This window comes from Falco biarmicus, chromosome 5 (genome assembly GCF_023638135.1).
Source record: "Falco biarmicus isolate bFalBia1 chromosome 5, bFalBia1.pri, whole genome shotgun sequence".
Taxonomy (NCBI): domain Eukaryota; kingdom Metazoa; phylum Chordata; class Aves; order Falconiformes; family Falconidae; genus Falco; species Falco biarmicus.
Window position 1 is genome coordinate 24,201,058 of NC_079292.1, and position 14,765 is coordinate 24,215,822.

Consider the following 14,765-nt stretch of genomic DNA (forward strand, 5'->3'; position numbering starts at 1 on the left):
TCAGTTTTCTTCTAAATAGTACAATGAGACTTTTTTCGACAATAGGACATTACTACCACCCCTTTCTGGAGGGTAAATATTGGGCAACTTGAGGCAGTTGCAATTTTATATTTTTTACCAACTTATTGTAGCATTCATTGTTTAGACCCAGCTGAATTCATCTATTACACATGGCCAGAGGCAGAAGGCTACACAGGGTTTCTTCAACCTGCATACTATTCAGGTTTGGAGATACCTGAAAGAACAATCAGAAAGACTTCAGGAATCTAAAACTGAGATATTTCTGGGCTCACTTTTCTGAAACCTTTGAAAATTGTCATTTTGTACTAAGGGTGACAGAATTAAACTCTGTTGCTTATAGGCCTTGTGCTGTGGTCAAGTTGCTTATAGGCCTTGTGCTGTGGTCAACAGCTTGCTTACATATTTATACTTAGATGTCAAGAACATAAGGATCAAGGTCTTCTTCTGTGTAGCAGCTGTTAATCTCCAAATGCATACACTTGACAACAGGACATACTACATGAAGCCACTATGTGGTTCTGTTTTCAACACAGAGAACAGCAATTTAAGAAGGTTTGTAAGACCTCCAGTAGTTACCCGGCTAAGAGAGCCATGAACTCATTTGCACATCACAGATTATTCTGTGGATAATAAACTATTATAAATATAATGAAAACCGTAGAAGTTGTTCTGTACGACAGTTCCCATGCTATTACCTCATAGCTTATTTTAAAACCTTAATAAATAAATAAAAAATGAAGGAGAACCTTCTAACAACCTTTGAACTGCATTTTTATTTCTTGAATACTGAACCTTGCTGGAACTTTAAGGACTAAAAGAAATAAGAAACTCAAACACTATTCAAAAGAGGATTGCTAGGAATTAGTAATAAATTGCAAATTGCTAGGAAAAAGGGTATGCAAGTAAAACCTCAAGGAAAAAAAAAAGTAATCATCAAAGGCCTCATTTTCCACATCCTCTCATGTAGGACTGCCTAGCTGGGAAGAGGTTATACTGAAGTCTAAACCCTAAACCAACAGCTACGAGTGCCAAGTCACAGCTTTATGAGCCAACGCTGCCTCCTATGTTCTATCAGGAGAACACAGGCTGTTATTCCTCCATATCTCAGAAAAACTATAATGTCTTTATAATTTTTAATTCAATATTTAGAAGCATTAAGTCTGGTACCAAAAATGTAGCCAGAATGCTAGCTTAAAACCAAAAAGGACTGAAACATCTGCTAGGTTTTAAAGTTAAACAATGTGCTTAGGAGCCTCACCGATTGAATACTCATTCAAAAGCAGGCTCTCTCAACTGTTCTCAGAAACAGGTGCCTAAAATTTTAACCTAGCCCTCTTATAAACAACTGAATAAAGTTTAAAAAATTGCATCACCCCTCATGTTTCTTTTTGTCTCGCACATTAATACATTTGGAAACCTTTCCCTGGCCCAGTGGGAGTTGTTTCACCTGCTCCATTAACCTAGTAGGTATTTCTTACCGACTAAATGTGGCATAGATGGTTCCTTTGCTTTGTTTCCTGGGCTTAGGCAGGGTTGAGTGGCTACTTTTAGACTCTTTACTTCACCTGTCTTAACCAGCTTCTCAAAGTTTTCAGGAATGAACTTCTGGAAGGAACAGGTCTGTAGCACCAGCTGGTCCAACAAAATACTGAGAGTCAATTTACAACTCTTAAATGCACTTCAGAAACAGCCTTCTTGGATGTGACTCATACTGCCCCTCTATAATAAGTCAAAGGGCAATCCCCGCAAAAGACGTGCTCTGCATTAGGTTGCTTTTCAACAAGGTGGAACTTACAGGAGTTCTTATTTCACCTCTATGGTTGTGATTAGTAAACAACTGGAAAAATAGTAACACTTCTAGCATTCAACATCCCAATGGTAGCATCTGCAGATCTAAAACTTCCAGTATTGCTCTACGGAACAGGAGCAGTCTCTGAAGTCTGACAAAACTTCCAAGGTTTATTAATGAGCATGACATAACCACAAGCTTATCTTATAACTGAAAGGGCATTATCATATAATTAGAACTACTGCTAATATTTATACCAGTCTCGGTGTGGGCAGTCATGTCTTAATAAAATGTAGCCCACACATTCTTAACAATAAGGAAGAAAACTGTTCTAAACCAATGCACTCAACACGGCTTTGACAAGATTTTTGATCAAATGAGGACTTTTAATCACTTAACAGAAATCCCAATTAGAAAGGGATTTTGTTTTTTTATCACATACTCACAACGCTAAGTTTTTGAAAGCCTACATTAAAACCCAAAAAGTTAATGATCATACCATCCACAAGTTTTTTTGTGAACTCATCTAAGTAAAATGCAATGCTTACTTTGAAGCAGAAACATTGACTACATTAACAACTGCATTGGTCTGAAGTTTTTGTTAATTTGTATAAAATTAACAAGGAGGAAAGTTAACTCATTATTCTGAACTTTTCAACCAAACAGTGTCAATGTAATGAGAGAATCCAAACATTTAAAAGAGTCAAAATTTATCTAACCACGCTCAGCCTATTTGCATTAAGACCATATTTTTAAATGGTTTGTATTGAAGTATTGCCTAGCTGAAGTTTTCTTGGAACTTGAGACAGCTGAGAATTACAGCAAGGGCAGTTGCCTGACCTGAATAATGTACATAGATCGATACCAGATATAAGCAGATAAGAAATGGGAGAGGAAGGAAGAGGCAAAGAAAGTGGTTTGCCTTAAGTCCCACTTCACTGGCAAAGCTGGATTACGAAACAGATCTTCAAATTGCCATTGCAAAGTCTTTTCCATATTGTGACCCATGAAGCGGATTTTTTGAACAGAAAATAAAACAAATAAGAAGAGTACACAACATTTCAGGTGTTACTTATGCAGGGCAAGAAAATTTTGGCCCGTACTGGGTGTTAATGAAAGAAGTAGAAATCTAGTGCATTTATCCTCCCTCTGAGTAGCCCTTCCAAGGGATTTGGATGTATGTATTATGTATCCAGTTTTCATCTGTTCAGCACTTCAGGTTCTTATGCCAGCTACATTTTTAATTTCTGCTTGCTAAGGACTAGGCAACTGGCAGCTAATCAATAGTATAATTAAGGAAGACTAGTGTTCTGATTCAGCAAATAATCATTTCACCGTTTGCATGGGGACGTTTTGTACGAATAACTTAGAAATAATTTAGAAATACCATGCACAAACTGGACAACAATATGTGCTTTAATCAAGTACAACATATTCATAAAATACAAGATACATACAGACCAGAGCGGTTTTACGCACTACACACATTTCCCTAGTCATAAGTACAACTTCCACTCAAATTCACAGAAACCAGAAGGTTGCATTGCCTGCATTAACTCTACCTTACCAAAACAACCAAGCCTGTTGGTTTGGTTGTCTGACAAAAAAAAACACAAAAAAAACATAATCCAAACTTATACCAACATTAGATTAGACTTTACAGGAAGGGAAATAAATACAATACTTCTCAAACTAAATTTAATCTTTAGATTAGGTGATGATCCCACAATCATGTCACAAAGTTTGCTTATTTGCCACCCACTAGCTAAGCTATGCTATCAGCTGGTGTGAGGTCTTACCACGCTGGAAAAAGTATCTAAATGGATCAGACTACGGCAATCTGAAGTGTTGCCTTCTAGCTAGTGGTTATTCTCCCGGAGCAGGATCAGTAGAAGAGAACATGCCGGCTACAGGCTGTTCAGCCACTACCGTTCTCAGTCTGGTGTGAACTTCAGGTGAAATTACTGATCGTTCAGGTTAACACCCACGCTGTGAAATCTCACAATGTAGGAGCTAGAATGTAATCATTGCCTCTACCACTAAGTCAGTGCTGTCTGCAAGGAGCAAGGTGAATAGCTGATGCCACCAACCTTATCTGATAAAGAGATAAAACCTGACAGAAAATGCACTGATTTCAGTCTCAGTGAAGGTGGTCAAACCTACTCATTCTACTACACAAACGGCATAAATTAAGAGCCCAAACACAGACACAGATTTGCCACATCTTCTACATCAACTGGTGCTTACTAAACCCTTGACTGTGTCCCAAACTCATTAGAGTGTGGTAACCAGACAGGAACTCTCCAAGGAGCTGAGGGTGCTTTTTGCTGAACCTTTTTATACATGAGGATAGCAGAATACAAAACCCGTATTATTTGTATCAGCCCTTCACAAGTCACAGTTCTTTTCAGATCCACAAGACTCAGTCCTGAAAGCAGGTACAACAAAAGACTCAAATTTTAGTGCTCAACCCTCTGAGCAAACCATCCTCAAGACACCTGGCCAAATCACCTAGCCTCCCACTAGGGGAAACCATGAAAAAAAAGCACCAAAGTCTTCTGAGAATCACTATTGACTCACATCTGAAATGCAGACTATAGATTTCTCAACTCCCCCGTCTCTTTCATTCTCTGTGATCCCAGAATTCTCAATGCTCACAACTGCTTCCCTAGTCCAGCATACTTTTCAAACTCTCTTCTCACTCCAGCATCTTCACCCCTCCTTCTCAGTCTCTTCCCCTGCACCTCACAATGGTGTGGATTAGACATAATGTAAAACCTAGCATCAGAATTGGACCGATAGTGTTGCTAGCACTCCATAAATGCAGAGATAAGGATGAGGATGTTGCTACCTACCATTTTTTTAATGTACCAACAAACAGGGGGAAAAGAGTTATTAGAGTTGCCGGAATAAAAAAAGAAGGCAGTTGCACAGCATTAACACAACTGGTTTCACATTTTAGACAAGACAATCCTTATCATGTCATAAGCTAATTAACACAGGACTACTATGCTTGGTAACCCTCTACAATGCATGTAGAACAAGGGCCCTGCATTCAACTGAGTTTCCTAAATATGCCAGCAATACAAATAAGCACTGAATAATTACTGGATAACAATATCCCTCATACCAAGCCATGGATTGCCCTTTTTCTTTGAAATATTGCTTTTCTAAAAAAGATAATTTTTATAATAGTAACAAGAACATTGAATTCCAACAATTTTATTTTCTTTCAGAAAAAAGGCTGTATTTTAGAAATAAGTGACATGAATCAGATGCAGGTACTATGGGAGGAAACTGTTCCTATACAATTAAGCATTCTCGTCATGTGAGCAGATAAAAGAAACCCCAAGCACATCATATTTATAATTTTATCTGAAATGATTAACCTTAGTCACAGTTCATGAAGTGTTTGTTCAAGACCTACAAGAACTTGGGTTAAGAAAGAGCTCTAGGAATACGTTAGCAGAAGTCTCAGGCATCTTCCAGGCAGCCACACAAACTTCAACAGCTTTAAATTTTGAAAGGGACATGGTAAACTCATGCTGTATTACTACAAGTGGCAACAATAAAGTAGGTAGCAACAAATGAATGCCAAAAGAGGCGAGAAGGCAAAGAAACCCAAAATTAAAACTTCTCTTGCTCTGGAAAGCAACTTGATAAAAATGGTCTTAGTCCATAGCGTGATTTCACATGTGCTACTTAAATATAATGTCCTCCTGTTCTGCTTTTCACTCATTTGCATATTAAAATCAAGAGAATATAAGAATAAAATGGAGGCTGCTCATCTCTTGTTGACTGAAGCCAAGTAAACAATTCTGATTTACTAGAAGAGACTCACTCATAGTAAGTAACAATGAAGACAACATGTCTTGCAATTCTCTGCACTAAATCGGACCTGGCAATTATTTTTGCACAGTGGAGGGAGACAAAGAAGAAGGGGGAAGGGGTGGGGGGAGCTTCAAAGAGCAACTAACTTATTACTGTACCTGAAACTTATACTGCTGTGCCTGAACAACTTCTAAACATGAAAATGTATTCTTCTATCAGCTATTTATTGTTGCGGTACAGTAAAGAGTAAGATCTTTCAAAAGAACTGAAAAGTTACCCTCAGAGGGTTGGTGGCTTTTTTGACTGGGTATCAATAAGATTGTCTGCTAGAAATCTACTTACGGCTGAGTGAGGTCACGAGTAATGAAGTCTGAACTCTTGAAGAGGAGAAAGATGTCACTGAGAGCTTTACATTTCAGAGAGCTGTTCATTGCTATCCAGTAAGCATCCTAAACAAAGATGGAGATTATCCAAAAACACAGCTTTACTAACAGGAAGGAATGTGAGCTGCAGATCCTTCTAAACATTACACAACATTTGAAATACCTGCAGAAAATATTTTTTTTATTTTGAGGAAAACTTCATTAGCTGTTACAAGAGACACAATAGTTACTGCTTTTTTTATAAATAATCTGTTGAAAGCAGAACAAATCAATTTTAAAAACTAAGTTTTCAGCTTACTGCTTCCAGGCACTGTCTTGGAATGCTTGTTTGAACACAAGTTTCCCTTGAGAACAGACACATTTGGGTGTACTACACTTAAGGTGTAGCTAGAGTACCTAAAAATAACCAGAGGGAAGCTCACTGCTCTTTAAAAAAAAAAAGTGGGGTTTTTAATCTTTATCCCAGGCAAAGTTTTCAACCAGTATCTTAAATGAGAAGATTGTGACCATCACACTGTTACCTGTGACAAGGATACACAGTTTTACGTAAGAAAGCCAGTGCTGTCTTGCATCAGTCTCACCAAACGTGCACCATCTAGGTCTAACCCACTAGAACAAGTTGCTGTATCATACTTCACTGTATCTTGTTTACCACTTCGTCCTTCACCAGAACCACTAGTCTCTTCTACTTTTCAATGCATTAAGATAAAACAAACAAAAACATCCTTATGATAACACCTGTTACAAGTTTTGAAAATCAGCATTCTTACCCTTGGTGCGCTCCAGTTAAGTTTAGGAAAAACACTACCACCCAAGGAACTTATTGCTTCTTGAACTTTAGCTGTGAACTCAGGAAATTCTGGTGCCTGAACAAAGAACAACAGAAATATCAGTTTTAATACATTTAGTAGTGAAGTGTAGCCATCTTCTAAACACTATCTGAAATACATATTGCAGAAGGAATAAACTTGTCCAAATTCAGGAACCAAGAACCCCACAAAAATAGTGCATTTGTAGAAATAAGTAACTTAAAAATCAACTCTGACATTCTTTCAATCACAGAAAATTGAAAATGTGTTTCCACTTCTCACTTTCATTACTAGCAAGACTCCATGAACTTCAGGGGAAAAACCCAAAACTCCACAACGTTCATCATGAAAGCTTCAAGAGGTGGCAAATGTACAACTCAAATAGACCTTAAATACATACCTGTTGTTTTATAGCCAATGGTAGATTATTGTATACAAATAAAAGCCAAGAAGATTTAAAAACAAGCAAACTTTCAAAAATAGCTTATTTAGAATTAAGCATCTCTTTAAAAAATCTAAACTAGAAATATTGTAGCATCCTGTCAAAGTATTATAAGGTACAAAAGAAATCAGCTCTGTTTTGTAATAGTTCTCTAGTTGCATTTAGGAGCACAGTAAGAGAGCAAAAATAAACTAATCAATTCATAAGCAATATGAGGGACAGCTCTCATTTAAGCTTTAGTTTTATGAAACGTTGTTAGTAATACTTTCACTTATCTGCTCTTACATTAGGTTTTAAAGCAGCTCCTTAACAATACACTGCATCAAAAGAGGGGGAAATAGGTGAAAAGTAACAGAGGGGAAAAAGCCTCCTTAGGATGCTATAGACTCCACTTCGAATGTGGTACAATAGGAAAACTGCTGACTTTTAAAATAATATGAAAGGATTTCAGGCATACGTCAAAGACTTTTCATGTAATAGGATTTATAGCAAAAAGTATATAAGAACATTATTTCTGCCTGAGTACTTTTGAATTCAACTCAAAGCTAACTTCTATGCTAAAGTTAATCCGTCTCTAAAACAACAAGGCCCTCACGGCCACACAAGTGTCCAAAAAAAGTTCGTATGTTTTGCTGTCTCCTTTCTGCAGACTCCCAAATGCAAACACTTAAAAAAAACCCTCTCACATTGTAGCGTAGTGACCTAGACTGAACTTTGCACATTCTGAATTTTTCCTTAGTATGTTATCTAGTCTCCATGGGAAACTACACTTGAAAAACTGAAAAAGCACTTCTCTTATTTTTAGAGCTTCACTCAATTCTAGAAATTGTTCTCACAAGAAGTAAACCTCTTCATCCGCTGCATTCTGATCAAATCTCCTCTTGTTTTGACAGAAGTCAGGAGTCACACTATATATGTAATACCAGCACATACTAACCCTCCCTGGGGAAATGCCCATCATGTCATTTGATTAATACAAGTGAAGAAACATACACAAGAGCATAGCTCTAAGGCTGCATAAACAAGCTAGATTCTAACATTTCCTAAATTCTGAATGCCTGACTTTGCAACCATCAATACTGATGCACATTTTTTTAAACACAGAATTTTCTAAAATTCTATATTTAATTCTTCAGAATATAAAAGGGAAAAGGGAAGTAAGTTTACCTAATGACTCAGGCATGCCATCAAATCCAAATAATCACAAGCACAGCCCACTTTACTGCTCCCTGAGCCAAGAAACCAACAGAGAATTGTAACCTGGGATTTACTGTTAGTAAGCTATGAATGCCCAAGGCTGACAGTGAATGCAGAACAGCAGCCTCCAGTCTGTCTCACTATTCTTTACACATTATGTTCCCTTACTGTCTCCCTGTTCAGCTTCCACATCGCTATTTGATCCATTCTCATCTCTTGCAGTAACTCCAGATGCAGCTCCCCACCCTTCTGCATTCCACACAAGCAGTTTCTTCACTCTTCATTGCTGACAAAGTGCTAACAGGCAACACTGAAAAGCACAAAAGACTTTCCATTTACTCACTGACCTCAGAGCAGTCCCTAGTTTTCAGGTGGAGAAAGCATATTTGCCATAGATGAAGCCTTCAGAGCAATCATCCACCAAACTTACAAGATGGTAAAGAGCACATTGTGAAATTCTACTTTTAGAGTCTCTTTCTTTGTCCAAATGTAGTTGTATTTTTGTAGGAACTAGCTGCAGGCACAAACCATGTTCATTATTAACCATTTTCAAAGTTCCAGGTTTGGCAAAAGACAAAGCCCTACCAGTCTCCTAACAAGAGCCACCCTGGAGGCCAAAACACCCCTCTTCTTCCTCTACGTCTGCTTTTATTGCTGAGTATGATGTTATACAGTATGGAATATCCCTTAAAGACAATTTGGGTCAGCTGCCCTGGCTCTGTCCCCTCTCCTTCTCTTGCCTACCCCTTGCCCAGCCTCTGGGGAGGGGCTGGGGCAGACTGGGAAAAGAGAAAGCCTTGATGCTATGCAGCATTGTTCAGCAACAGCTGAAAGTTAACCCCATCGCAGCCAGCCCCAGTAAAATGTTAGCTGTTAAAGCTGCAATCCGTACACAGCACACAATGCTCACCTAGCTAAACTGAAATCCCTTGGCCTATACCTTTCTGATGGGTATCATACCTCTTGATTACATATTTCCTTGTTGTGTTGTATACTATAATGAAGCTTGATTCAAAATTCCAATACGATTTCTTTAGCAACATTAATGTGAGCTCTGCAAAAGGTAAGATGGATGCCAAAATCCTTGTTCAGAACAATTTACAATCTAAAGCATCTACTTCATCAACGCTTAGATATTTGGACTGAAGCTATTAGCATGTGCAAATTTGGCATGTATTAGGTTTAAAATCTAGGCCATGAATTCTGTGCTAGCATACACACAGCTCAGAGCAGAACTGTTGTGCTGCTAATTGCACCTAATTCAATGTGAACAATTCAACGCTTAGGAAGCAGATATGACTGAAGTAATGGCAGACAACCGACACAAGTATGTTAACTCTCTGACAACAATAGGGCAATAGCAAGTTTCAAAAAAGATGTAAAAAAATTTATCAAGGAAGCCTGTTTCATATCCATCATGATCCCGATTCTAAGCCAGGCACAGTGCAAGAAACGCATAGGCAGGAAAAGGAAAAATTTAAAAAAAAAAAAAGGAGGAGAAAAAAAAAAGATGACAGAAAGAAATGTATTTGGGAGGAAATAATGGCACAGGTGTAAGAAAAGAGCTGTGAAAATTGAGCTGCAGGGGCTTCATTTCTTCTGCATCCAGTCTGATTAAGTAATTGGGAGATATTCAAAGCAGTGAAAATGAAAGACAGCTATATTTAGAGCCATACTTCAGTTCATTTCCTATAGTCTAACAAGTGTGTGATTGTTGGGGATGAAGAAAAGCATTTTATTTTTAGTTAAATAAAATTAAGCTAGCAAAACTTTTTTTAAAGTTGCAGGCATCTACACTGCCATCTGTCTAGAAAGGTCTGAAAAATGTTAAATACAGCAACAGGTATCTCTAACTGGCAAAAAGTTCATATCACAAGGTTGCAGAAAGGATACTGCTGACAAACTCACATTAGGTTTTACAGGATCTTACCTTAAGTGTTGTAGTATTCTCATCATCTGACCACTGTTCAAAGAAGAACAAATCAAAGGTTACTGTTTTCCTGAGACATCCTTTGTAATTTATGAGAACATCAGAATTCACATAGCTTCCTACAACACACAGACCAAATCGCTGCCTGGTGTTCCTCTGTAGCGTAACACCACCACCCTCCAATTACTACGTCTGTAAATCAAGACAGGAAAAATACTGTATATTCAGCAGAAGTACTATTCTAAAGTATAGGTATGAGACAACACCTATATATTTTAACTGTGATTTATAGCACAAACTTGGACATTTCAGAACTCAGCAAAGTCTTCCCTGTCTAAAGCTTGTCTCCAGCTCCAGCACTTCCATCCTTAGACCCATGATATATTAGTTTCATCTGTATTTCTCTTACACCACCTTTCTGTACCTTCTGTTACCTTATACTTAAGGCACTTTTAGCATTTTTCTTCTAGAGTGCCCTTCTGAGCAATTATGGCCTCAGAAACTTTCATTGTTTCTTGAAATAAGTCCTCCAAATGTACTCCTCCTCCTAATTTTTCAGGACATGAAACAGCATTAAGTTCGATTCCAACATCCTTCAACATTCCCTACTTACTACAACAAATGCAACTACTAAGAAAATAAAAAAATAAAAAAAACCATCTGTAAAAGAGCACAGAAACATTTTAAACCTTGCCTAACATCACAGTACAAATAATTGATGTTTTAAAGTTCTTCGGTGCAACTACCATGTGATTATTACTTTCGTGAACTACTCTCCTCACCTATAAATTACGCAGAACAGGTTACACGTTCATATTTTTCTCAGGAGACTTGACATTAAGTTACGTTTTATGCTGACCTGTATTTCCTCTGCATCATCGTTCCCCTCCTGTGAATGACTTGGCAGATCTTCTCTAAATCAAAAAATTAGCAGGAAAAAAAATTAAGCACTGGAGTTTGACTTGATCATACATATAAATTACATTTCCACAGCAGTTACCAGCTGTTGATCTCAAAATGTTTCTGGAAGAAGATCAGGCCTCAAAACCCCTGGCAAGAGAAAGATCAATGCAAGCCAGTACAGCAAACCAAAGAGCAAACACCCTGGCACTAACACTGGGCCCTACCCAAAACACTTTGCTTCTTTCAAATTAGCAGATCACTTTCTGCTCTGAAAACACCATAATCGAAGCTTTTCAACACCCTATTAATCATTCTTTTCCAACTTCACTGTACTGACAGAAGCACAAATTAAACAATTTTTTTCTTTTTTAAAAAAAAAGTTCAATTTTAATTATGCTTTGCCTCCATACTCCTTTCCCAAGTAAAAATTTTTAAATTTCAGATGTTGACCTGTTAATTTCTGGTTCTGTAAAGAAAACATCCTCGCGCTCCACACAGAAAAGAAGGTCCTATGGAAAGTGGATATGTAGTCATTAGCTTCTTCCTGAAAAGTTCCTTTTTCTACAGAGGTGAGATCTGCGGCTGTAAATACTAGCATATCTGGGCGAAAGCACTTAACTGCAAATATTCCCTTGAACTTGTAGGTAACTTTTCAAGTTCTTTAGCCAATCTGAGTGTGAAGATCTTGGAGAAGGCCAAGCCCTTGAAGACTTATTCACAGCAAGTCAGCGTAGCAAACAGGGTAAGTTCAAATGTATGTCCCTGCCAAAAGTCAACTCTTCAACAAGCTGTCTCTGTAGGCCCTCAACATACTATTGCAGGGGTGAAACTATCAATTTAGGTTTTGACATCTAGAGGTCAGACACCAGTTCACTTAGGATTAAAAGCGATCTTGGCCTTTACTGCACGATCACATTCACTTACCACTAAGAAAGTTCAACTTTGAGAATAACTGGTTTCTAAAAGGGATTTTGAATTGGAAACATTAAAACATGACTTAAGTCAATTATACAGCTGTCCATCATTCCACTGAAGACAGCAGAATTTGTATAACATAGCTGTAAAGTCAAACCCTCAGTTTAAGCTTTTCTGAAGGCTTATTAAAAAACAAATGGCTGCTGCTAAGTAACTTGCAATATTCTGCAATATGGTTTAAAAAAACAATTCTAATTTTCTGTATACCTTTTATTAAAAAAAAAAATATTTAAAATTTAAAAAGGCCTTTCATCTTTACAGGGTGTTTTACCAGCCTCAATTTTAGATAAATTGATTTCTGAGAAATCAGACGTAGCTCCCTTACACTCATAGCCTAATTGGTTGCTCTGGGAGAGGCAAACTACCAGTTAGGAAATGATGGAGTGCAGATTGATTTCCGAGTCTGGTCATTAACAAGATGTATGCATGCAATAATCATTTTAGAAGGAAGCCATATTGTGAGATTCTAAGCAGAAAACAAAGAGCAAGGCCTGGGTTCTTTCCAGCTGTTTCTCACATCTATCCACCTCATCCTTCTCCATCCAAAACTTGGCATAGGTATACATACAGGACATTCAGCTTTGTCCTATGCATGGCTTACATGTATGCAAATTATTATACAAATTCAATAACTACTAAGGTTTTATATATAGCTTATCCTATTGAGAATTAAGCTAGTAATGTCACTTTACCCTTGGATAAGGCAGGAGGCATGTGAACAGCATGGGACAGGTCAAGCCTCTGAACTGGTGCTAACCATATCAAAGCAACCAGCACCTGAGAGACTGGTAGACTCCACAAGGAAAGGCAGAGAAAAAATGAAAGAACTGTCTCCACTTGGCCTAGAATGAAACTATTACATGGATTTTAGGATCTGCATCAGGCTATAGCAAGTCAAGTTTTACTAACAGCAACAGTCAGCCCATTCACATGCTCATACAGTATGAGGTTTACTGCAGCCAGAATGGTCAAATTTTAAAAACTCGTTATGCAAAACACAATATGTGTACACAAAATAGTGCTGTAAATATAAAACAGTATTAATACTTCAAAGGTGGAAGGAAAACACTCTGTACCTTCCTGAAACCACAAGCGTTCCATCATCCAGCAAATATTCTTTCACATTCTCTGGTAGGGGAAGTATAACACTGGAAGAAACAAAGAGAATTTCTTTAATAACGTGTTATTATTACTTGTTAAAATAACAAGAAGAGTTGAATAATTTGTTTTTTAACAGAACATACCTCAACAACAGTATGTTTTACTCTCTAACACTATGAAAAAAAAAAAAAAATCTTTCTCCCCTCTCACCCCTTCCAAAAAAGCAATGCCCATTTTCCCTTCAGGGGGGCAGAGGAACATGAGGCAGACATTTTAGATGGAATTCACAAGCACCCCATTTCTTCAAAAGCTCTATGAAATTCAAAGAAAGAGTGTGTGTGGCCAGCGAGGAGACATGTTGCTCAAACTAAAGGTTTCCTTTCTCAGATCCAAGCCACAATTTGCTAATACCACCTGAATGTCCAAAGAATGCAGGACTATCACTAAACTTGCCCAAAATATGCATGTGCTAAACAGAAAAAAACATAAAAGATTAAATGCTTTGACTAAAAGCCTTATGTCACTGCTTTTCAATCCAACAGGGCAACTATCTGGAGCCTGACTTCCCTGAGTTATTGATAGTTCTTGTAACCATCTTGTGACCTGCAGCCACACCTTAGAAACAGCAGAATTTGCCACGGCTTCCAGAAAGACACACAAACACAAAGTCAGCCACTTGGTTTGGGTGCGTTCAGCCTCAGCTTCTTTGAGCAACCAAGTGGGAACAGCAGTGATGTGGGTATCAGCTGGTGTTCAGTGCAGGCTCCCACCGGGAGAGCAGGAAGCACAGAGGGAGTTTGCTGCTCAAACCGCCCCCTCAGGGTGCGGGGAAGAGAGCCCACCTCCCGGGCCTCCAGTTTATAGCTCCATCAAGCCCTTCCCACCTCCCTCCCAGCTCTGCCCCACAGAGGACCCTCTATCCCACCCAACCCTGCCCCAGCACAAGCCCATTTCCAACCCAGCCCAGCCCCACGCGCCTCCCCACCTTCACCCCCACACGCCCCCTACTCGCTTCTCGCAGCCCCTCACCCAGCCCCAGCCCTGGCCCAGGCCCGGGCCTACCTACACCCAGCCCAGCTGCACACCGCCAGAGCTCAGTCGCCCCCGACCCCACGCCGCCCCCCTCACCTGCGGATAGTGACAGCTCTGAAGCGCGGGTACCACACGGAGAACTGGCAGTGCGCCACCTGCTCCTTCTTCATCCTCACCCCCGGCCCGGCCCGCTGCGCCGCGCCGCTCCCGGAAGCTCGCGCTCCACCCGGAACCTCCCCGTCGCTCCCGGCTGCCACCCGGGCCGCCATCAGCAGCGCACCCGGCGCGGTGCCACTCGGGCCCGCCTGAGCGGCGCACACAGCCGCCGCCTCCCCTCGGCCGCCGCCGCCTG

At 39.2% G+C, this 14,765-nt stretch overlaps 1 protein-coding gene across 5 annotated transcripts in view; it reads right to left on the minus strand.

Annotated features, from left to right (window-relative positions):
• The window catches only part of CDC123 (cell division cycle 123), a 37,818-nt gene extending 23,117 nt beyond the window's left edge, over window positions 1–14,701 (minus strand). For 4 of the 5 annotated variants that reach the window (XM_056340564.1, XM_056340566.1, XM_056340567.1 and 1 more), the window contains exons 1-6: window positions 14,510–14,701; window positions 13,357–13,428; window positions 11,262–11,316; window positions 10,403–10,435; window positions 6,795–6,890; window positions 5,984–6,090 (exon numbers count right to left, since the gene is read on the minus strand). In XM_056340564.1, the coding sequence (XP_056196539.1) occupies window positions 5,984–6,090; window positions 6,795–6,890; window positions 10,403–10,435; window positions 11,262–11,316; window positions 13,357–13,428; window positions 14,510–14,682 (536 nt within the window). In that variant the 5' untranslated portion in view covers window positions 14,683–14,701. The remainder of the gene's footprint in view (window positions 1–5,983; window positions 6,091–6,794; window positions 6,891–10,402; window positions 10,436–11,261; window positions 11,317–13,356; window positions 13,429–14,509) is intronic. The other variant, XM_056340562.1, reaches the window with a different exon arrangement.
• Window positions 14,702–14,765: the final 64 nt, after the last annotated feature.